Source organism: Podarcis erhardii (assembly GCF_964252035.2).
Source record: "Podarcis erhardii genome assembly, chromosome: 5".
NCBI classification, from domain to species: domain Eukaryota; kingdom Metazoa; phylum Chordata; class Lepidosauria; order Squamata; family Lacertidae; genus Podarcis; species Podarcis erhardii.
Window position 1 is genome coordinate 39,356,606 of NC_138509.1, and position 26,019 is coordinate 39,382,624.

The window sequence follows — 26,019 nt, forward strand, 5'->3', positions numbered from 1 at the left end:
AGCTCTGCACCACTCTGTCAGCCGCTCCACCTCATCTCTATAGTCCGTTTCACCCTCCCTTTCAGAGATGAGCCCAATCACGGTTGTGTCATCTGCAAATTTGACAACCCTATTACTAGGGTGAGCAGCGACACAATCGTACGTGTAGAGAATATAAAGGAGCGGACTAAGTACGCATCCCTGTGGTGTTCCTGTGTTAGTCTTAAGTGTATTAGAGGTATAAGGGCCCAACCGAACCCTCTGGGTGCGGTCTGACAGAAAGTCCAATATCCACCCACAAAGTGATAACGGGAGCCCCAGATCTTCCAGTTTAGACACCAGACGTTGTGGTAGAATGGTATTAAATGCCGAGCTGAAATCTAAAAAAAGCAGTCTGGCATAACCCCCCCGCTGCTCCAAATGTGCAAGAACGGCATGGAGGGCAATCGCCACAGCGTCCTCTGTCGATCTTTTCATTTTATAAGCAAATTGGAATGTGTCCAGTCCCTCTGGTAAACAGGCAATGACATAATTTCGTACCAGCTTTTCAAAGCACTTCATGATTATAGGTGTGAGTGCTACTGGACGAAAGTCATTCAGATCTTCCGGGTTAGATTTTTTTGCTATTGGAACGATAGTAGAGGACTTTAGGCAGGATGGAACAATAGCCTGGGCTAGGGATCGATTTAAAATCCCAGTGAAAACTCCTGCTAGTTGATCTGCACAGTCTCTCAGTACCCTTCCAGCTACCCCATCTGGCCCTGTGGCCTTCCTTGGGTTGATTCCCTTCAGCACCTTCCTCATCTCTTCTTTTTCCACAGAGACTACCACATTCCTTTGTACTGATGATGACGATGGTGGTGATGGTGGCAAAGCCTTCACAGGGAGTGGTGGTGGTGGTGGTGGTAAAGCCTCAGCAGGTGTTGCTGCAGATGTTACTTCAAAACGGGCAAAAAAGGCATTCAGATCCTCTGCGAGGGATGCCCCTCCCTCGTCTGCCAGGGAATCCTTGGATTTATACCCTGTTAATTCTTGTACGCCTTGCCACACCTGCCTGGTGTTGTTGCTTTGTAGATGATTCTCCAGCCGCTGTCTATACGCCTCCTTTGCTACACGGATACCTCTCTTTAGATCCGCTCTAGCTAAGCTGTACAACGACTTATCTCCACATGACTGTTTCAGTTAGCTGTCCTGGCTAATAACTACTGATACACCCATCTTTCATGGTTTTCTAAAGCCATCCAAACCAGTGACGATCCCCAAAGTTTGTCAAAGGAAGTTCAGTAAGCTTTGCCTTGTCCTGAATATACTGACAATGAATTTCATGGGGTAACCCTGAGTTCTAGTGTTGCAAGAAGATAATCTCCTTTCTCTTATCTAGTTGTATGTACCTCTATCAGGTCAGCGGTCCTCCCTATTTGGCCCATGGGACTCTCCCAAATGCACACTCCTCAGTCTACATCCCCCTCTTCCCAACCCACATCCCTCAATGACCCTGCTCCACACGCTCCTTGGGTGCTTTAGCCTGGCTGAAATGTGTCCTTCGACTGTGAAAATGCTTTGTACTTGCATGGATCAGATGGGAGGAAAGTAGGTGCATAAACATCTGGTTTTTGTGTCACTGAAATATAGCATGCTATACAAAGTGACACACATTGTTCCACCCACTCCCCCTATGGCCACACCTACAATTTGAATATGGTATATGAACTGCAAGATCGCTATTCTGGGCCAGGACCTTCTTCACTGAAAGGCACAAACTTCACCATTGAGCTACGGCTTCCCGTTAGGTACAAACTCTCTTGCTCCCATGCAGTAAGATGCAAAACCAGCAATCACAGTATTGGAAAGCAGGGGGAGAGAGGTGGCCACATGTGGCCATGACAAAATGTATGGTTGTAATGTAGCAACAGAAGCAAAGCAGTGTCAAAAATGTTAGATTAAAAAAAAATGCTATCAAGAAAAAACCTCTGAAGCATTAATATTTTGGAATATCTGTGGTTTACTGGGTAATTAGCCAGTTCTCTGTAAATAAAAACCCACAGGGTTGCTGGCTGGTTACCAAAGCAAAACTGATCTTTATATGCACATGAACTTCATGAATTTCTATTTTCCTTCATTCATTTGCTTCTCAGAATTTGAAATGAATGCATGCCATTAAATCTTCCCTCAATCCGTTAGTGCTGTCCTCATTTATCAATTCATTCCATATTACACAGCGCACATGTCTGATGATTGGAGAGTCTTTCCATCTAGGACAGCAAGGTCCAATGCATGTGGTCTCTTAACTTCCTTCATCATTTATAAGACATGGTGAAGGGAATGAAGTTGGGGGTCTACCAAATAATTTCACCTGAGACCAAGTATGGAGATTTAACCCTATAAAAGATCTGTAGTATCATCATATTCACCTAATGCATTCCTCCCTATTACTTTAGACAGAACTGTAAAAAGACACATCTAATCTGTGGGCTTTCAGCTTGCTTAGAGATCTTCCAGGGTTGAACTACTGTTCCCTTTATGATACAGTTACCTAGGGATAAGTCACAAGTTATCCCAATACCTAGTTTTTAAAATATATAAATCATGTTTCAGAAACACTGAACATTTACATGTTCACTAACTCATGTCCAGAAACCTTTCTACAAATAATTTATCTTCTGGAAAATTAAATTGTCACTTCCCCAAATTAGTTTTCATTTGCTTAGCAAATATTACACCTATTTTTTTCCATTTAAAAAAATCTTCTGTCGATTGTCACAAAAAAACTCCCACAAATGTGTGTTAATATCCATTCATAATATTGGATCGCAGAAATGACATTTGTAACATGTTAATCCCTTGTATTTGTGTAATCATGTAAATGTCTAGGACAGCAAGGTCATCACCAGATCAATTGGATCATATGCATGGTGACCTTTAGGTAGAGTTATTAAAGTCACAAATCTGGATGCATCTTTAACAACACTAATGGAGAAAACATTCCATTTTTAGGATCTGTCACTCTTAAATAAAACAGGGCATAAATGCTTAGAGTCCACTCAAATTGAGTGCCTTCTAGAGGATGCAGTTAAGAATATTTTAAATCTTACTTCACTTTTAAAGAAAAAGTTATAGTTGTAGTATGGTATCATCTGCCTTCAAAATAATCTATATACTGCCTTGTATTACATTAGGCAGTGGCATTTCAGGTACAACTTTGACTTTTCCTAAGCTTGCTCTCTTTCTCTTGGATCAATCTCATGCCCCAAGAGCTATGCCATGTTTAACACAGAAACAATTTTTGTCTATATTTAACTTTGGCCTAGAAGCCTCAATTGCCTTCCAAACTTGTTTCGTATTATGTCCAAACATCTCCTAAACTAAAATGTCAACCATACAAACCTCCACCCTCCAGGCTTTGGAGAATCCCATTTTGTGTTTAATAGGTTTCTTTTCATTTGATGTCATCCAATCTGCTATAAAAACTTCCATATGGGCCTTCCAGTTACCTCCTGACATTATTAATTTGTTCAAATGCATGTTGCATTTAAGGAAAACATGAAAGCATCCACAACCATAGGTATGAAAAGCAATTTAAGAGTGTTGATGATTCCCTAGAAGGTAAAAAACTAAACAAGTGAGGCATGGGCATATCTCCCTATACTACACCAATGTGCTAGGCTGTTGTGCATGCACCACTTCTGGCACTATTTCCTATTGACATATAAACTATGCATGAAAACAGGATTGGAACACACCATATGTAGAAACTGTCTAGAAAGCCTTCACACAAATTAAAATGTGGGACTTTAGGTCTATGCAGATATAGGCTCACTAACTGGCTAGTGTACAAATACCTTATTTATTACATTATTATCCACACTTCTTAATCACACTAAGCAATGCTAGAATTGGCACACACCAAACTTCAGTACATGAATTCAATGCTTCCTCTTTCAAGATATTATTCTACATGAAGGCTTTTTCATCCATCATATTCTTCCATACAGCTTCAATGATAGCTTAAGTTGCTTCATTTGGGAACAGTACTAAAGAAACAACATTAATTCTCAGTACAGTGGTACCTCGGTTTACGAACTTAATCCATTCCGGAAGTCTGTTCTTAAACTGAAACCATTCTTAAACCGAGGCACACGTTCCCTAATGAGGCCTCCCACCACCGGAGCCCTTCCACTGTTCAGCTTCCGTTCTTAGACCGAGGTAAAGTTTGCAAACCAGGACACTACTTCCGGTTCTGCGGAGCTCGTAAACAGAATAGTTCGTAAACAGGGCTGTTCTTAAACCAAGGTACCGCTGTATAAGCCAATCTCGTTACCTGGTGCATTTAAAATGTCTTATCATTTCTCAGTCACCCCCTCTGTTGCTAAATTTGCAAGCATTTAAACTTATTAGCCATTCAGACCTGAATGCAAATAATGCATTTGGAAAGATATCCATATAGCCTTGCACTAAAAAATTCTTGAAGCATTTTCTTCACACAACTTCCTATTCTCTTCTTTTCCATAAACTGCTAATAAATTCAGCCCTGGTCCATCCCATTCCCTTTTCTTCATCTAGCATTCCCCTTTCAATACATAATATATTCCTATTGGAACCACAGATCTGAGCAGCTACCTTAAGAGGAATTTCCCCTCTGTGCTCTGGGATGCATGCATTTGATTTGACAACATAAGAAAAGTGAGTGAATCTGGAGCAGCCAATGTGTGATAGGCCAAGTGGTCAATAGGCACAAATAAGCTGAAGGGCTTTTTCCTTCCTGTTAACAGCGCTGAGCGCTGCTTCTACTCAAGCATAAAGAGATTGTCGCAGCCATCTAACTAGGGCCTTCAATGCCTGGAAAGGGAAATAAAATGCATGCAATAGGAAGCTACAGAACTCAAGAGACATTTCCACAAATGAGAGATGATAAGCTCACTAAATGGTTGACAGAACAAAGAACCTATGGTAATTTGAATGATTATACTAGTAAATAAAAAGCATTATCAGTTAAACATTCTCATTAAGGCAGACATCAGTGTGATCTATCGTTAGCTTTGGTTTTGAAACATGTTGTAAACATGTTGATGGCAATGAACTCAATGGATTCTAAAAAACTCAGAACTCAGATATTTTCAGGGAAGGCCATAATGTTGCATTGACCTTGAGAGAGGATCAATTCTATTGAATGGCAGCCCCAGTTAACAAACCCCTTTTACATAGTCTGTGAACTTGGCATGAACTCTGCTTGAAAACGCAGCAGAAAATGATAGCATAATACTTGTGCATTATCCGCATTGTGCAAGAAAAATCTACTTGCCTTTTCATATAACTGTGTGGTAGATGAGCCTTTCAGTTTTAAAGGCTTTTCAATGAGTTGTAGGTTTTTTAATGTTTTGTTGTAGAATTCTGGAGGCCCAGAACAAAGATTTGTTGGTCTTTAACATGACAAGCTCTGAACATTTTTGTAAATACAGGCAACTTCATTTCTTTAAAATGTATTATGATAATGGCTGGTGTGAAATCTGTTCATTAAATAAAAGAGGTAGGGAGAAATATAAGCAAAAGTTAAGCTGCAATCATATAACTGGGAGTAAATCCCATTGAACTCAATGGGAACTCTTCTGAGTAGCACACATGCACCTAAAAAGAACCTCTTAAATTTAGCTTGTTACATAGTATAAAATGCATCACGTTTGGAGCTTGTACCTTAAATATTTGTTTTCCTTCTTATGACATTATTCCAAAAATATTTTTGTTCTTTTTTTGCTTTGCACAATTACAAATATAAAGCATAATTAAATAGAGTGGACATCCAAATGAAGTTCAGTGAAGCACTGTACAGATTGTCATCTGTGAAGCTCATGTGTCTTTTTTTTTTTGTTTACAAAAACTCAAACTTTTTCTTAACAATATAAATTATTTTATATTTTATAGATTGTGAAGTAAAATGGTAAAAACTCAAACTAGGGCACCTGAGGGATATACTGGACTGGCACCCACTTTTTTGCATTACATGTAATATGTATTGTCATGCCAGTACTAAGGAATATAGTTCCAAAAGCATACTAATAATGACAGAATATGTCTCTCTGCAATAGCAGTTTGATTCATCTGTGAGAAAGCTGGCAGAAGGACATGGTAAGATAAACAAAGAGACTGGATTGGCGGGGACAGGTACATGGCAGACAAGGCTGACTAATTCAGAGAAGAGTCAGTCTTGAAGACATAGTGATAGCTGAGAAGAATAAAACATGACTGAAGGTCTACAAATGAAAAGAGAAGTTGAGGTGCATACAAGTTCTAGGAAGCAGAATGACAAGGCATAAAGATTAATCAGCCTTGATTATGTGACATAACAAAAGACAAAAGGCAATGGAATATTATTTACCTTCCATTTAATGTACACATTTTATAATTCTGATCATATTCAAAGTAACCATGGTTTTCTTTTAAAAATTAAAGAAGCAGGGCTACTTTCATCTGCATATTCTGGAAACTATCCAATACTGTCCACGGTTAGGGATGATTTTTTTTTTTGTATACAGCACACACATAAGTTTGTTTCTTTCCAGAAGTGTATTGCATCTCCAGTTTGCAGGATACAATTATTTATCTTCGAAACACCAGGAAACCAAATGTAACAAATGAAAATCTGCCACAAAGCGCACATTCCACATTTTTAAATAACTGGACTGACAATTTGGCAAAAGGAAAACAACTTCCTCTTCCCAACCACCATATGCCAATCCATCATGCAATTAAATAAACCAATTAAATTCCCAGCGCCTGTACACACAACTTAATTGAACTACAGCTAGTAATACATTGCATTCAGTTCCACTCAGGCACACACTTACACAATCAACAAACTTACATCAAATACTCTAAACCAATATATTTAACTTCAGCATTCTCACACACCCTCATATCACACTGCCCACACTGCAAGCGCTCCCATAACTCAGTCTCGCATTCTCAACCAGCAACCCCCACACATGTCTACACAATGAGACCCAGACAAACCTGGACAAATACTCGCATACAAGCAGCAACAGTACACAAATACAAACACTCCCCCTAAATAAAACATTCATACCAAGTATTCCCCCTTGTCTGGCACTTGGTCAGGGGTGGGGGATATATCTGCAATAGCAAGCTATCACCCAAGGGTGGGGAAGGTACAGAACCTACTTTCTAATAGACTGGGCAATGACTCTTCACCTGACCCCACCATCAAAAAAGAAAAGAAAAGGAGAAAAAATACTACATGAGCATGAGCGCATCAAATAAATATCACCACTTCCCTCATCTCCCACCCAAGGGTTAATGCTAATGTTTATAAATTTCTTAACAAAATTTACAGATGAAATGTATCAAAGACTACATATTTCTCATATGAAATGGACTATACAGGTTGCAGATACCTTGGAAAATAATAAAGCTGCATGTGGTTTGAAGTGCAGTATAACTATTTTGACATGGTAGAGTTTAATATTGACTGGAATAATGGGCATTATTAAAGAAAGATCAATGATAACCAGAGGTTAAGCCCCTAAGTATAACAAACAAACCTCAGAATCTCAGATGAGCATGAGAGAAGCAGAAAAATGGAAAAAGAAATTCGGAAGGCAAGAAGCATTCGATGACCAAAGGCTTCACAATGAATAGTTAATGTCATTAGACGACAGTGGCTCACATGACATGCTAAGCCAACCTTGGCTTAGTGAAACAGCACAAGCATGCGGGATCCTGCAGAGGGAGGTTTTCCTTCTCCCCAGTCCTTTTTGCTGTTGCACCACCTGAGCTAAGCCAAAGTTTAGCTCAGCATTTTAACAGGAGTGGTTTTGGTGGTTAAGCTCTCTCCCAAAAAACCACAAGCTATAACCAAGAACAAAGCTCTCTCCCAAAAAACCACAAGCTATAACCAAGAACAAAACTTGGTTACAAGCTCGTGGTTAGTGAGGAGAGACCCACAAGCCCCAGTTCGAATAACACACTAAGGCAAACTTAGGCTTGACATGGCAGGAAAATAGACTGGAGAGGTGTACAGCAGTTGCTTTGGGAAACCACAGTCTCACTAAGGCAAGGATGATAAGGTTTGGCTTAGCATGTTGTGCAAACCAGGTGAGTGAAGACTTCCTAGCACCATGGTGCACCATGTGCATGTGTGTGTGTATTTACACACATACAGAAACACATACTTCTTGACGGCTATGTAGTTTTCCTGTTTGTTACAACAGCACTGTAACATTTCTCCTACCCAGTTAAAAAAAGAAAAGAACTATAAATGGCAGAAATATGAGACCCATTTATTAAAGCAGAAACAGTAGGCTGGTTCCCACATTGAGGTTGGTAAAGGTAAAGGGACCCTTGACCATTAGGTCCAGTCATGGCCGACTCTGGGGTTGCGGTGCTCATCTCGCTTTATTGGCCGAGGGAGCTGGCATACAGCTTCCGGGTCATGTGGCCAGCATGACTAAGCCGCTTCTGGCGAACCAGAGAATGTTTGTTTGAAGCAAAATAAGCCATAAGCCCTGATTTGGAAACAACACTGAACCACTGGTTTTAGTTTTACACTCCTGTTTGCACAAGGGGAGGAAAGTTGGACCCATCTGCATATTCTCATTAAGTAATTAGCCATGGCTTACAGCGGCAAATGGCCAATAGATTGCATTAATGAAATTTAAAATGCATTACATTGTTCACAGGATCACAAGTACTTTTGACATCCCTTGGAATGTCAAACACTTCATTTTGCTTTTCTCCTGGATCCCCCAAAATTCAGAAAATTAAACTCAAGTGCCTTATGTAAGCAAGCTTTGCCATTCAGCACAGGAAAAAGGGACGGGAGGAATGATCACCATCCAATTTAGTGGGAAGAAAGTTCTTCCTGACAATACATTAGAATCTCAACATAAAAGCATACATGTTCCCTTGAACACATTCAAGTACTCTCCCTTTAGTGCAAATCAGCCCCGTTTAATATTTCATCATTAGCTGTGGCCATCTCTGACATCTCAGAAAATCTTGGGGAGAGAGAAATGAAAACCTTGGAAATGATTGCTGCACTTATTCCTCTCTCCTTTTCCTTCCTTTTTCTCCTTCCAAATTTAGTGAAGGTGGAAATCAGTGCTCCAGCTGATAGCCCTGCCCCATAGTTTAGAAATGCTTAGATTAATGAAATCAGACCTGCTTCTAGTTATGGCCCTAATCACAGTCACATGAGTCACAGTTGCCCTTTTAATACTTGGCTGTTGCCATCAATTCGTTTTATGTTAGATTTCTATTAGATACACTGCGCTCATTATCCTTACTGATATTATTCCTTTAACATAATGTGCTGAAATGGTGTCATCAATAATGTCTAGCACTACTGCGTAGTTCAATTAATCTTACTAGACTTTCACCTCTTAAAATATAGTGAAATGATTTCCCACATTTAATTTGCAGTGACCCTGATGAAATATGGCATGAGTCAAGATAACAGTAAGGAGAAGAGATGGGAGAGCCATTTTTGAGGATCAGAAGTAATTTTTTTAGTGAGCATTGTCAGTCTGCTGCCATTTTCCCAGTCTTTCAAATTGGATGGAAAAAGTGTTAGATCTCATAATAACAAGGAGCTTGGGCCAGGATGGTAAGATACAGATAATTTACTTGGAGCCACCAGGCAGCTTATTGGAGGTGGGAGTATTGGCATATCTGTCAGAAATGTCCAGAGGGCAAAGTTGCTACTAAGTGCTGAACCCTGGGGCTTGGGCTAGTTGCCATTATATCCTTTTTAGGGAAGTTGCTTGAGCATCTGGTGGCCAGACAAATCCAGTTACTCTTGAAAGAGACCAAATAGTTGGATCCACACAAACCCATCTAGACAAGCAGTAGGCATTGCCACACAGTTCAAATACATGTCCAACCTTGGGGGGGGGGGCGACTCTATAGGAGGACATAAAGCAGAGCTACTAAGGCATTTGGCTGAGAAAAGGTGTTCTAGACAAAAACCGGAGGGTTAAATAGAGAGGCTCAGGAAACTGCGTTCAACTCATTGGCCTGAGGTTCCACAATCGTCTAATATATGAAAGTCTCTACTTTCGTAACTACAATTTATACCTGATTGTAACTTCAAATTAGACATACATATCAGTATTGCACCTGATTTCTGTGATTAAAAGGGGCTTCCTCAACTACTGCAACAACCTCTGAATCTAAAGTAGAATGTAATTCTCTAAATAGATCTCTAGATGCCTAAGTTTGTTAGCTAGTCAGAGCAGTCATGTTTTCTGAAAGTATTTTGTTTGAAATTTGGGATGCTTAACTATTTTATAGGCAAACAGACAGACATGTTATACTGAAGCCCTGAAGCCCATATTTGCAGAACATGCAAATATGGGATCTTAATTTCTTCTCTGGGATAGCACATATCCTGGATGTTTTCTTTTCCCTTTTGGGGGGCCAAAAGTTCAACTACAAGGATGATTTTTGGAAAGTCCATGTAAAGTATCTTTAGCTTGGAACTACAGGAACCGTTTTTAGATTCATACAATATAATTGTATGAATTATATTTATATTATACTTGTAACCTTACAGGATGAATGATTAATCCCATCAGAATTGTTTTTCAGCAGACGTCTCTGCAGGAGAATGAGAAGAACTCATTCTGTAACTCATAGTATCTTCCTCCTGTTATAAACTGCTTTCCTTTATGTATTCCACACCATTGGTTGCGCTGGCAGAAATCTGAAGGTTCTGTCAATGTGATGATGTCTTGAGGATATGAGGTAAATTGCAGTACAAGGTGAAGAGGTGGGGGAAGGAACTTGATACAAGGATTATGTTTTCCACCCAGTTCTGTGTTTCTCATAACCTATGGTTGTCTCCTTGGATTTTTCAGAATAAGCCAAACATATAACAACACAACAGGGAGGGGGAACCATAGAGGCTATCAGTTGTCTGCCTTGGTCATTTATTACTACTAGGCACAGCCTGGTCCATTTATTCAGAAAGCCAAAACCACAGTTACGTACTCTGATCCAGATATTTTGGGCTATGACTCCCATCAGCCTCAGCCAGCATGGTCAGCAGTCAAGGATAATGGGTGTTGGAGAGAACCAGGTTGAGGGAGGCTGGCTAAGACAGTAGACTGGGAACTCAAGAGTTAATCTAACCATGCAGCATATAACCTGGAGCGAAATCTTTTATTTGTCAACCTTCATTCCAACAGGTTATGCAAATGCACATTTCCTCCTTTTCATTTATTTTTGTTCCAAATTGACACAACTGCTTTAGTGCAGTTTTCATCTTCTTTATGTGTATTGCTCTGAAAGTCTGACCCAGAAACCCTAATCTTGTACACACTGCAGAGCTTCTGAGTTGTTCTGCATATTTATTTAAACATTTCAAATGATTACAAGAAACAGGTTTCGGGGTTGGGGGGGGGGGAGTTACAGGGAGAACTGAACAGCTACTCACAGTCTCTCCAAGAATCTCAGTCCAATGAAAGAGTTGTTCTTTAACCACAAGATCTTGTTGTTACTCAGAATTCTGAAAGGGAGTCAAAGGAAAGAATTTTGTTAATAGAACATGGAAGCAATTTTACTGATTAAAAACATGTAATTACAGTAAGTGACAGTTATGTAAAACACTAATCACAGTCTTCTCTGCTCCATTTGCATTTTCCCTTAAAGCTGCAAACAAGACCAAGATGAACATATAGAATAATAAACAATTCAGCATACTCCTGTTTAATAACCAAGCAGTCAGCAAATAAAATGTGCTGCCGCTCGTGATGAAAGTCAGAATAAAATTGTGTGTTTTCAGAATGCACAACAGTAAAAGAAACAGTTGCCCATCCAGTTAAGAAAACTGAAGCAAACCCCCTACTGAGACTGTTATTACAAGCCTTCTCCGTTGTGGTTACTGGCACGGCATGGCTGGGTACACCAAGATTAAATACGATTTTCCCTTTGTACAGAATGCATACTGGGAATTCTTGCACAGGGTCAGAAATTGATTGGCCTCATCCTATGGAATCAGTTTCAGTAGAGGCGACATGAGAATATGGGCAAGATGTTTGTAGTGGTTCAGCACACACACAAAATTCTCAACTCTTGCCCATCAGGAAAAGAGGAAAGTCTCAGCTGCTGAGGAAACCCCACTGCCTTAGCAACATTTCATCTCTTGCTGTGCCGCAGCAGTCAATTCACACCATTTCGAAGCACCATCATCAGAAGGCGCTTTTCGAGATGTGCCAGAATATTCATGACCCTCAGCCCCCAGCTCTCAACTGCTACCAGAATGCTGCCAAACAAAAAATAGTGCCTAAAAAAATTGCCACAGAAGCACTCACATAGCTTTGCTTGTGTATCAACAGGTTAGACAGAAACAACCCCTTGTATGGCACGCAGAGGTCAAACTAAAATGACTTATCAGATAGATTTAATGAATGAATGAGGTAGAAACGGAGACTATGAATTATCAACATGTCAGAGAATTGTCTTACTGCCCTGTGAATATTGGATGGGAAACAGAACAGAATAATGGGTGTACTGGAACATTGTCTACCATACAGGACCAGCGTATCGTGTTTTGCCGCTTGAGGTGAAATGGGAAGGGCTGCCCCGACCACCACAGCATCCCTGCAGAAGCATCCCTTACCTAGCTGCTTGGCGGTAGAGTGAAGTAAGGACGGGTTCCAGTGAGATCTATCTGGAAATCGGCACTGATGCAGGCACTACTTCTATGTCAGTGGTGGAGTGGGCAGGGCGCCCAAGGCTCCACCCCATCTCATGGGTGGGCTGGCCCTGCTATCATATTTCAAATAGCTCTATTACATTTGCAGTGCAGTTTTAGGCCTTTGGGGGAACTGAGGCAAAAAAGCTTATATGAGACTTCAGAGTTCTAGAGATACCAGTTTGAATCTTAATGCATAATGTATTTTATGATATTTTAAGTCGCTATGCGCAGGATTTTATTATTGTATACCACCCTGAAATCTTGATGATTCATTTGTTTTAACGGGTGGGGTATTAACTTGGGTGGGTGCTGTTTTCTTTGGAGGGTGCGGTTGTTTAAAGTAGTTGTTAAATGTTCATTCGGATTTTTGTATTTGGGGGCGGGAGTACTGTTTAGGGTCTTTTGTCAAGGAGTGTATTGTTTATTCGTGTGTATACATTAGTATTGTTAATTGTTTTTATTGTTTTTATTATGCATTTTGTGGTTTGGCTTTTATTATGTATTTTGTGCTTCATATATTGTAACTTTGTTTTGGGAACTGCCCTGAGACATATGGGTATAGGGCAGTATACAAATTTAATTTAATAATAATAATTTGTACTCCAATATTCTTGGTTTTTCTCCATTTCTACAATGACTCCTTCAGTTGGGGAAGAGTGAGGAGAATAGCAACGGAATAATAAAAAGGGTATGAGGCCTAAATTGAGGGATGCTATAGACTAACTGGCTATAGATGGAATTTTTTAATGAAGGCCAAAACCAAGCTACATGACAGATGTCTGATCAAAGGTCAAAACTCTCCAGATTAAAATGAATCTGTTAACCTTGGTACATTTTTCCACACAAAAGCAGCTAAAAGATCCTTTTTTAAAAGTTCTTTGTGACTGAAAGAACAGCATTCTTTTTTTATCCACTTTTCCATTTAATGGGGGTCATATGCTTCTTTCTGACTGATGCTGTCTCTGAAATGGAGACAAAATCTGAAATCATCACGGAAAATTGTAAATTATTTTTATGCTTCTTAAATTACAATTAAACTTTAATAATGTTAAAACAAATAGCAGCCTCCCCATCTTTTATGCAAAGACATAAGAAAAGTTAATAGACTTATTTGGAACAATGAGAACATACTTTCCAGAGTCTACATTAGAATAATTTTGAGTTGTATCTCCCCCAACTTCAAATATTCAGGAATAAAGAATATGAACACAGGTGCTTCTAATGGTCTTGTGTATGGTTTTTATTTATCATAAAGTTAGGTAAGAGTCAGAGAAACAGATGCAAACCAACAGCAGTGTAGTGTACTGGCTAGATTGCGGAGAACTGGAGCTAGATTTCTCACACTTACCAGGTAACTTGGCTTAGTCATTGTCTCTCAGCCTAACCTATCTCACTGGGCTGTTGTAAAGATAAAATCATGCACACAACCTTGAGCTCCTTAGGGGAAAGGCAAAATAGCAATGTATTAACACAAACTCATTCCTCCATGACGCTTACATCACACACGTCAAGCTTGTTTGAGAACATTTGTTCTGTACTCCATAGCAATAGCTCCAGTATGTATGATGGGACCAGGGGAAGACACATTTATCTGGGCATGGAGACCCATTCTTGGTCATCCCCATGTCACAAAATACACATACATATTTCCAATTAAAATTATAATTGGAAAATGTTTTCAGCATTGTAACTATAGGATTTTAAAAAATATCTGTGGTGCAAATATTCTACTTTTCAGTCCTGGCTTGGTGTAAAACACAAGCTAACAATATTTTACAGACAAGCCTTTCACGGGAGTGGCAAGGCCAAGCAAGTTACAACAATTGGTTTCTTTTCCTTGCACAGAGGCAAACCCATACTCTTCACTGAGGACAATAAGACCTAGTTCTTGCCTGCAAAAAGGGTAGGTGGGTTGCAGCTTGAAACCTAACTCTGTTAAGGCAGTTATATACATAAAATAAATTCCTACAAGACTGGAACAGTTCCAACCATACAAGAGCAAGCCCTGTTTTTGCATGGCATGTGCTGGTATGATTTCAGTCATTGGAACCTCATCAGCAAGGACTTCTCACAAGTGATTTGGCATGCGGACTTGTGGTTTTGTTTTCTGTGGCAACCCTTCTCCCCTCAAATGCACAAATTAGGTCTGACTCAACTTTGACTCCATAGAGCTTCTGCTATGTCCTGTAACAAAACGCTGGCTTGAGAAAGCCAGACTTCAGTCATCAGAAACAGTTGCCAGGGTTGTCACAAATCTCCTCTGACTTTCCTATTTCTTCCATCAAACTTTGCCCAAATTCTTTCTTTGGTTCTTCCCAACGCCAACCCAACACACTCTGCCACCATTTATCTCCAGCTGTCCTATTCAATTTTCCAGATTTTACCAGGAACAACCCTCTATCTCAAAACATCACTGAGGTGGGGAAAGCTCTTCCAACCTGAGGATAGATTCCTCTTCTGGGTAACATTCTGAGGGGCATGTGGCAATGATGGGTGGAACCAGAGGAAAGAGTTGGCAGCGTAATAAATATAATTTTTACTTTTGCACTGTAGAGTAGTTTATACACACACCACTCTCTGTTCACCCTCTGGGCAGATAAAAGCCATTATCAGAGTTCAAGGACACATTCCAGTCATACAAGAATGCTAAAGGCATAGGTGAAGCAAGGCCAGTGGTGGGTTGTAGCCTTGGGGAAATTCCCAAGATTCAGATAAAGAGGACAGGTGGACTAAATTTGTTCCCTGAATAAGAGGTTTCCTCCTCTCAGTGTACAGTATCCTGGAATACAAGCCAGGGCTGCCCAGGTGACAAGAACTGCCCCCCCCCCCTCCCTCGGCCTCGTCGATGTGGTCCAAAGCAAAGCAAAGCAAAGCAAAGCAAAGCAAAGCAAAGCAAAGCAAAGCAAAGGAAAGGAAAGCAAAGGAAAGGAAAGGAAAGGAAAGGAAAGGAAAGGAAAGGAAAGGAAAGCAAAGCAAAGCAAAGCAAAGCAAAGCAAAGCAAAGCAAAGCAAAGCAAAGCAAAGCAAAGCAAAGCAAAGCAAAGCAAAGCAAAGCAAAGCAAAGCAATACATTTGCCACCAGGTTTGCTGCAGGAGTTGCTGGAAGGAGGCATGCAAGATGCCATTCAACAGCCTTATGGACTCCTCTCTACATTTGTAGGGTTTCTTCTCCAGAAGGTGTCTTGCAAGGCAATAGGAACTTCTTATCCCTCCTGTTGCAGCTCTAGTAGTACACCAAAAATTTTAAGAGGGCAGTAATTTTTATAGGCTTACTTACAAGGCTGTGCTAAATAACTCACCCACATCTGCTTGCCTCTTTTGTTCACTTTCCATAAACACACAGCTCTTTAGTACTTAACTTCTCAAACCTACTCATTACCTAATAGCTTATCATAAAAGGTAGATAAGTGATTTTGCTGAATTACATTGTCTTAAAAAGAATAGCATTAGCAAAGATGCACAATGATATTAAAAAGTTCTACTAATGATCTTTAGCTATGATAGTATTGTTGTCAACAGGCTAATGCAATCAAGTTATAAAGTGGGATATTGTAACTTGAACAGAGAATGTTCTAAAATGACTTGCTCCCTACACAAGAAATGGTTTTTCTAAAAAACTACATATATATTTTAAATTATTCATCTCAAGAGAAAAGGAAGAATGGGAACATTTACAATGCGTGCTACTGTGTAAAAGTAAAAGATCTTAAATTTTTAAAAGAGATTTCTTCCAAGCAACATACGTGCCAACATGGCATGTATAATTCATTTGAACAGTTTTAATGCTACGATAGGTTGGGACAGTATTTACTAACAAAGCAAAAAACCAGTAGCAAATAAAATACATCAACATGATTTTGATGTGAATATGAAGATGTCCTGAACACAGCTGAAGTTTCAAAGACCAGGAGAATAAATATATGAATATTTGGTATATTTTACCCTTTACATGCACTGGAAAGAAAATATGAGGTGCAAAAAGAGAGTAAGTATTAAGTGCAGGAATATATTTCGGGGGGGACAGCAACAGCAGAAGAAACTGCTTGCTGCTCAAAATGAGTATCTGATGTACTTGATCACATTAACCTACATTTAGTAGACATTTTCAGAGGGATGTTAGTCTGCCGCATGAAACACAAGAGTCTGTTACTACACTGCCCACTCACAGCACAGTCAGAATTTAAGCCACAGTGGAGGACCTAAGTGGAGACTGGCTCCCTCAGGTAGGTCTCCAAAAACCCAGCCACTAGTCTGGGTAACGACTGGCCAGTTCGGACTTGCATTTTGGTGTGATATCCCAGAAGAGCCCCGCAGTCAGCCGGGTGAGGACTCTTGCCCCCCCCCTCCCCAGTTCCTGAGAAACTGTAAGCGGTCTTTAGCTCCACGCTGGGCCTTTCCACTGTCATGCCTGCTTCCCCATTCTACTGAAGTTTACTAGGTGATGGTGGCAGCAAGATGGAATTCTGCTGTGGTCTTCATTAGGCAGCAGTGATAGCAGCAGCAACGTGTCCACCAGGAGCCAGATTCAACTAAACAACTGCACTGTTTTCCCCCTGCACCCCCCAAAATCAGTCTGGGTGGGGTGGAGTCAGGAGAACTCCCAGAACAGCCTGGTGAGGGAAAGGAGAGGGGATGTGCTGGTCCCAAGGGTTAACCGTGCGTTGAGGTCCGAGCCCAGTCCAAGGTCAAGGGTGCAGTATGGAGGCTGTCCATCAAAGCTGAAGCTGGGTCCAAGGCAGGGAGTCGGGTGAGGTCAAGAACTCTGGCAGGGGAGCAGGACAGGGTGCAGGCAGGAACAGGCTACCAACAATGTTGCTCCCGCGGACTGGGGCTGGCTGGCTTTTATCTGCCCCGAGGCATAGGGCGGCCCCAGTCCACAGGTGACTCGCCTCTCCTGGCCCGGAGGCAAGCACTCCTCCTGCGGGAACTTAGTTCCCTCCGCCTCTCTGCCCTAAACCTCTGCAGCTCAGGAGAGGCTAGAGGGTTACCTCAGCTTCCCCTGACGGGGCTGAGAGTGGAGCACCTGCAGCAAATGGGTCCTCCATCACCTCAGGAGCCAGAGCAGACTCAGCTGATGCCTGTACCTGAAGATCCAGCACAGGATTAGGACCCTTCAGGCTCAAGCCCCAGCCCTGGCTCAGCTGGTTCTGAAGGTGAGAACTCCAGTGCAGGCTGGGATTCCTCAGGTTCAGCCTCCAAGTCCGAATCCCAGGCCATCACAGGGGAGCTCATTCTGCATGGCAAGCAGAAATGCTCAGTCCTGATTGAACAATCATAATGACATGATGCTGAATTCCTCCCACAATATCTAGAACTTGCATTGTTGTCCCAGAACAGTTCTGCAGGCATGTTCAGGAGCATCATAGGCCCAAGACACCTTGACAACGTTGGTTCTCTCATTCCTCTGGATCCATAGGACCAAACAACACATGATGCTAAATACACCATTAGGCCCCAAATAGCTGGGGGGGAAACGCCTCCTTCCCTATGGACCTTCCTGGGCAGTTCCACCTCCAGTAGAAGGGGCCACAGTCCAGAAAAGGACATTCTCTGTGGCAGCCCCTAAATTGTGGAATTCCTTCTGGCTTTTTCACTATACGACTTTTGGCAAATGCTGAAGATGCACCATTACCTGAGATGTGAAATTGCTCTTCTTGTGACTAATTTATTTTTAATTCTGAATTTTAAACTGGGACCTGCTGGTGAAAGGTGAATATTATTATATTATTACAATTATTATTATTATTATTAAATGTTAATAATAATAAGCAACAACATCATTTAAAAAAATCAATAGCAGGAATTGAGGGATTTATCAGTATTAAAACATTCAGGGGAAAGGAATTTAACGCCTTCCATTCCCAGCTGCAGTTCTGAGGCAAATACAGCGAGGGAGCTATTAAGCCCAAAGCTCCCATAGGTACAACTGGGAATGTGTGCTGAGCTTCAAAAAGCCATCCAGATGAACTGGGCCTTTCCCTTCCCCACCCACATCAGCCCTGAACTCACACTGATGTAGATAAAACATAACGGTCCGAACATACATACAGAAACAGGGCAAATATCATTGACAGCAGACAGGAAAAAAACAAATTGCAAATCCAGATGTAGCTTTCAGGGGAAGAGCAGTGATTATTCACACTAGAAGCAACTTGTCTGGAAGCAGCCTTGCATTTCACTTTGCATTCTCTTTCTGTCATTCCAAGCAAAGGCTTTTGCTAGCAGCCCAGGATCTAAAGATTTCAGTTGGTAAGAATATCCCAGGGCCCACCTGTAGAGAGTTAAATTACTTAAATGTTAATATCTCCATGGATTCTCCTTCGCTGTATCTTTGAGAAGGTGGCAGGCAGGGGCACCTTGGCAACACTTTCCTAGTCCTCTTGCTATTCTTGCTTTTGTGCGGCAAATAGGAAAAGGGTTTGTTTCAAAGTGGAGTCGGGGGGAGATGTAAGCAGGAAAATGTTTGATATACTTTTCTGTTTTCTGCCATCTGCTGCTCTACACATCCTTGCAAGTGCATAGTTTTGTTGCACTTCTTAAAAACTCAGCAGACAGAGCAGTACTTATGCTACAAATTGTCTGGAGAGAACAGCAGAGAAATGGGAGGCAGCTTCAAGTACAGAACATCAAACTGACTACATGATTGTTGCATTTAATTTAGTTTCTCTGTGGCTCTGACCCTTTTTTATATTTATGCACTAAGGGCAACTCACATTTACTTGCCAAATGCATTTCCTTGGCTGCATTTCCCACTGCAAATGTTAGCATTTTAAAAAGTGTGTACATAATCATTAAAATACCCATGTACACATCTCTGGGGATGCTGATCCATCTGGGCTACTTTAAAAGAGTGCACATTCATCTGCTATTCACAATTTATGTGGGTTTATTATTGCTTACTGGAGAAAACAACAAATTATATTTTTTTTAGAAGTTGAAATAATTTACAAAATTGCCTAGCTGTTATCTATGAGAGAGTACATGCATAGGAGGAAGGGCCCTAGTTCAGTGGGAGAGCATCTCATTTGCATGCAATAGGTCCAAATTCAATCCCTGGCATCTCCAGGTAGGACTGGAAATGTGTCTTGTCTAAAACATTGGAGAGCCATAGCCAGTCACTGTGGACAACACTGAATGAGATGGTCTAACCCAAGTATAAGGCTGCTTCCAATACAGATCTGTCAGGCCCTCTGTGAGGACTTAGATGAGGAAGAGACCATAGATCAGAGCTTCAGCTTGTGCAAAATGCAGCAGCTGAACTGTTCACTGGAGCAGAATATAATCAACATGTTACCATGCTATTGAAAGAATTGCACTGGCTACCAGTTAGCTACTGGCTAAGTTCAAGGTGCTGGTTTTTGGGGTATACAGCTTGGAACCAGACACCTGAAAGACTGTCTCATCTCTTATATACCCAGTCAACTACTGTGCTCTGCAGGAGAAGGCCTCCTACGGATGTCCTATGTAGGAATAGGCCTTTGGAATGCCCTTCCCTTAGTCATTAGTCAGGCATCATATATGCCTACTGAAAACCTTCCTCTTTCAACAAGCCTTTGAACTGAATATATTTCCCTGGTCAGCGTCTGTATTAGACTTGCTTTTATTACTTTATTGCTTCCCTGGGCTCCCTTGGGGATGGGAATCAGCACAATGCAGTACCACACCCCCCCAAATCAGACAGCTGAACCCAAAGGGTATCATGGTCAGTGGTATCAAAGACAACTGACAGGTCAAGGAGATTCAACGAGAACACACTCTTCCATGCAGGGTGACCAACATAAGTTTTCATGCCAAAACGACAACTGAAATGGATCATGAATATCAGTCTCATTCAAGGGAGTCAAGATCTGAACAGCAACCACCCACACTAACTAAGCCCAGTATCAAGGCATATGTGTATAATTAAAATGCCTATAACAAATAATTATAGCTACAATATTAACACCATAAAATGTTAAAAGCAGTATGAATCATCATCAGCTTAACAAGACAAGTTTGCATAGTTTCCAGAAAGTCAACAAATTCAAACTAAAACAGGCTGGGGCAGATAAGAAGTTCCAGACACTAAGGCCCAGTTCAAATATTCAATTAGCATTACGGGTGTAGGCAGTTTGTGTGAAGAAGCTTGCAAAAAAATGTTTTTTGGGTTGTAAAAGTTTCCTGGGGTCATGAAACTCTGTAAAGTCCTATTCACACTAATTAAGGAATACATACAGGAAAACTAGCTCTGGCTAATTTCATCACTGAAAATGTGTGATCCCATTCCAGCTCCGCTGATCTTTGGCTCTGGGATAAAAATAAAAAAAAATCATTGAGCTGCACACTACTCCACATCAAGTAGCCAGATGTGTAGAACAGTCTCAATTCAATTCAACTCAAAGTAATATTAAAATGGGTGCTTGCATAAGGTCTAGTGTAGACATTCCATGAGCAGCAGCCTACCTCCTTCTTCCCAAATCTAAAACTTCAGAATTGCCAGTTTGCTATCATGTATATTACAGAAGAAATAGGGCATTTCCCAGCATTTGAAATGCATGTTAAAGAATCATATCTAGAATAAGAATGCTAGTCTGATATAGCAAAACAGCAAAGGATCATGTAGAACCTAAAGACTAACAATTGTAAGCTTTATGACATAAACAAGTTATCAGCCTTTAAAGGCACAAAGCTCTTCGTTGTTCCACAATAAAACACACAAGCCCAAGAACCATGAAAAATCATGCTAATTAAACTATTTCAGAAAAGCAACACAATGGACCATTCTACAATACTTGTCAAGAACTCATAAACCTTTGAACCATAGATCCAATTCAAGTAAAACATATCATTTCTGTTTGTTTTCTCAAAGACAAATTTGACTGCACAAATATTACCAGTTCTAAAGGTCGGGTTTATAGATCAGTCACGACAGGAAAACATTGCATAGAACCTCAAAACTGCAATCAAGTGTATCCATGAAATTTAACACCTGGGAAAGCTATTGCATTGGCAAAGGATTATGGAAACTGCTCTGATAGTATAAACAGTAGGTAAAGAAAGTTAGAGCTAGACAGTGTTCAAGCTACAAAATCATAATACACTAGATCAAATAATATCACAGTTCTAAGAAGAAAACCCACCACATTCCTTATTAAGTCTGTATATTTATTTATTCAGTTTTCTGGCTCACTTCACCCCCAAAGCTGGGAAAGGGCAAAAAAAAACCACCCACAATTTAATTCAGCTAACATGTAACAGTGCCAGCTGGACCAGTGCTTGAAAACTATATTGGGCTGGTATTCAACCAAGTTTTACTCAAAGTAGATCCTCTGAAATTAATTGACTAAGTTAGATTGATTAGGTCTACTCTTGGCAAAACTTAGCTAAATATCAAACCCACTTGTCTTCTCACGTCAGACAAGTGACCCAGGTTTTTCACAGGTTACTTCCACCTTAAGCTTCCTCCATCTCTGCCCCATTCTGTGCATAAAAAGCCAAGAATAGAAGGGATTCTTCTACCCTACCCTCTGAAAGCCCTTATTAACAGCAACCATGAAAGAAAAAGCCAAGAGAAAACACCATTCCATCCTTGCTTGGACGACTTACAGATAGCAAAGATGTCAATATTGCTCTTACAATTCTCCCTCAACTTATCCTAGAAAGGCCCAGATTCGGCAAATCAAGTAGTGGTGTAGAATAATTATTTAATGGGCCAAAGAGGGGCAATCCAGAGACCTGCACTACAATCCTAATCATGTTTACTCAGAAGTAAGTTTCATTGGCTTTGAAAGGATTGCAGTGTAAATTAGGAGACTTAAGATTCCAGTTGCTTGATACATAGTTCTAGGTGCTACTCGATATATACTGCTTCCACCTTAGGTCATAGTAAGTCTTCAGGTAAAGGAGCTGGAACAGTAACAAGGCAGAAACAATTGAAAACACCTGCTTTGTTGTCTACTATACTTGATGAAAGGAAAAGAGAATAAATTGAGCAAGTTCATTATACAATCCCACTTTAGAAGGCTGCTGCATAAGCATTCTATCTCTATGGTGCCACTTGCTTCTGACCTCAATGTTATGCTTGAATTTCATTTTGCTTCACAGAGAATGAGGGCCAAATTACAGTGGTGCCAAATGTGTCTTTGCATCTATGGGTGTAGGGTGGGTTGGTAGGCTTAAATGCAGAGAGCATTAGCTGTGGGTGGACTGATAATTAATGGAATCAGAGCAGAAAGGGAATTTAACCGATTTCTCCACTGCCCCAGGGCAGAGAAAAGTCCATTTTCCCCTCCACATACACACAGCAAATACAAGCTTCGGAGCTGTGATTTGAAATTCTCCCTTTCCTCAACAGAAAGAAATAATTTGCATTGCTCTTTTGAAACTTAAAATCCTGTTTAGGGTTATATCTACATTTATGAAAAATAAATTACTTCTCTGCCACTTGTACTAGTGAAAGGTGAATATGGAACTGTGGAATCCTGGAGCTTGGGGTTCCATTTCCAGCTTAGCCTGGCACTGTGTTCAATTTGAACAGATCACTAACTCTTCCAGTGCTTTGGTCAAACTATTTGGGAAATGGATGTAGCATCACGGAATCCTTATGGGAGTCAACTACTTCACAAGAAGGTACTTTAAAACTGCTCTGAGAGCCTCCAAGAGAAAAAGGTGCTACAGTTATTTGAAGTTATTTGCACATAACCTACAGGCACAAAAGGTGCGAACAGAGATGCATTTTTAGTTACCTTAGGAAAAAGAAAAAGAAATCATGCTTCTGTTTTTACTTTGTTTTTGTTAAACAGTAGCCAGATTTTATGAGCCACTGGTGTGGAAGTGGGTTGACTGGATGAGGACAAGTTGTAGTAACATGAAGTAGGGATTCTACAAAGGTTACATATAAGTAACATTTTGACTATTCCTTTGACTATTCCTTTTTGCATTAAATGTTTTCACCGTAACACAAAGACGCACAAAGACACACAATGATGAAGTGATGCCTGTTGTCTGGTGCACTTGCAGAAAGGTGGAGTTACAGCCACTTGCAAGTGTTTCACGCATGTGACTCAGCAACTGTTGGGATTTTTGATGCAATCCTAAACACAGCAATGGAATGCTTAAAGGCTGGACACTTGCTGCAGACTTCCATAGCTCTGCTCTCCAACCCCAAGTAAATGTCTCCTTCACATCTGATTCCTTTAGTGCAGAATAAATTAACTAACTAAGAGTAAATTAACTAACCAAGATGAATCCTAGCTAGATTTACTTGTAACACATGAGGGAAGTCCTGGTTAGCATTAACCATGATAAGCACTAATGCATTAAATGTTTTCACCGTAACACAAAGACGCACAAAGACACACAATGATGAAGTGATGCCTGTTGTCTGGTGCACTTGCAGAAAGGTGGAGTTACAGCCACTTGCAAGTGTTTCACGCATGTGACTCAGCAACTGTTGGGATTTTTGATGCAATCCTAAACACAGCAACGGAATGCTTAAAGGCTGGACACTTGCTGCAGACTTCCATAGCTCTGCTCTCCAACCCCAAGTAAATGTCTCCTTCACATCTGATTCCTTTAGTGCAGAATAAATTAACTAACTAAGAGTAAATTAACTAACCAAGATGAATCCTAGCTAGATTTACTTGTAACACATGAGGGAAGTCCTGGTTAGCATTAACCATGATAAGCACTAATGCAAATGATAATGTTGCATCATACTTTAAGAAGCAAACCACAGAAGGGCTGGAGAGGATGAAGAGGTAAGGAACATGCAACACACTTCTTACCATGGTCAGGAGATCGGAAACATTATGCCTTTTATAATAATAATAATAATTTTTAATTTATACCCCACTCTCCCCAGCCAAGGCTGGGCTCAGGGCGGCTAACACCAAATATAAATTACATTAAAACGTAATAGAAAACAACAACAAACACACAGTTAATTAAAATACGGCTTAAAATACAGCTTAAAATGCAGTCTCATTTTAGTAGTAGCCCATAAATCAAGACCATAAAGGGAGGAAACATCAGATATTCACCCGAGCCAGCTATCCATGCTGGTCCTACATGGGCCAGCAAAAAAGCCAAGGGAAAATTTATTTACCAAATCCCATATAAGGGGTCAGAGTGAGTCTAAGCCGAAGGGCAGGCGGGACAGCTCCATCTTGCAGGCCCTGTGGAAAGATGTCAAATCCCACAGGGCCCTGGTCTCTTGTGACAGAGCGCTCCACCAAGTTGGGGCCCTGGCCCTAGCTGAAACCAATCTAACCTCCTTGAGGCTTGGGACCTCCAAAGTGTTGTTATTTATGGACCTTAAGGTCCCCCGTGGGGCATACCAGGAGAGGCGGTCCCGTAGGTACGAGGGTCCTAGCCCGCATAGAGCTTTAAAGGTCAAAACCAGCACCTTAAACCTGATCCTGTACTCCACCGGGAGCCAGTGCAGCTGGTAAAGCACTGGATGAATGTGATCCCACGGCAAGGACCCCATAAAGAGCCTCACCGCATCATTCTGCACCCACTGGAGTTTCTGGGTCAGCTTCAAGGGCAGCCCCATGTAGAGTTACAATAATCAAGCCTGGAGGTGACCGTCACATGGATCATTGTGGCCAGATCAGGGCGAGAAAGGTAAGGGACCAACTGATTAATATGGTGGAGATGGAAAAATGCCACCTTTGCTGTGGCTGCAACCTGTGCCTCCATAGAGTGAGGCAAGTCTAGTTGTCGTTGTCGACATAGGCACTCCACGAGGGTCAATACGGAGGCTGACACTGTTTTTTTACAATTAAGGGATTTGGACATGGCCAAGTGGGAACCTTCAACAAAACGCAGCAGGTTTTTGAGTTCTAATATAGCAAACATTGTAAAGAAAAAAGAAAGAGTGGGATTGGAATCTTTATTGCTACCCATCTCCTCAGCTTTAGCACATGTCCATCTCTGCCTACCCACCTGATACAGTCAGGCACTCTTGTTCCCCACACAATCAAGGCAATGCATTTGTTCCAAAACTAATCTTCTTGTTGCCAGGCTATGAACGACATTGAAGAGAACAGAGGAAAAGCTCTGGAACACACACACATGGTTGTGTGCACACATTGATTTACACCCAGGAAACTGTACATTAACAAACAACCCTACAACCTAATGACAAGGATGAATTTTATTCTGGTAGATAGTAGTAGGCAGTGAGTTTCTAAAAGAGACAACTACTGGATAGAAGGACAGCTTTTTCCTACAATTGTTCCCAGAATTTACCCAATTCCACCCTCCCTGCTCCAAATATGATATCCTTTCAATTATCCACAAAGCCAAAGCAACATACAATATTGGTTTTACTTCTTCTCTTCCTTTTCA

The 26,019-nt window shown here is 40.9% G+C and overlaps 1 protein-coding gene across 1 annotated transcript in view; it reads right to left on the reverse strand.

Annotated features, from left to right (window-relative positions):
- ADGRA1 (adhesion G protein-coupled receptor A1) overlaps positions 1 to 26,019 on the reverse strand; it is a 314,546-nt gene that overhangs the window by 264,812 nt on the left and 23,715 nt on the right. Inside the window, exon 2 of the mRNA XM_081863153.1 lies at positions 11,426 to 11,497. Within this exon, the coding sequence (XP_081719279.1) occupies positions 11,426 to 11,497 (72 nt within the window). The remainder of the gene's footprint in view (positions 1 to 11,425; positions 11,498 to 26,019) is intronic.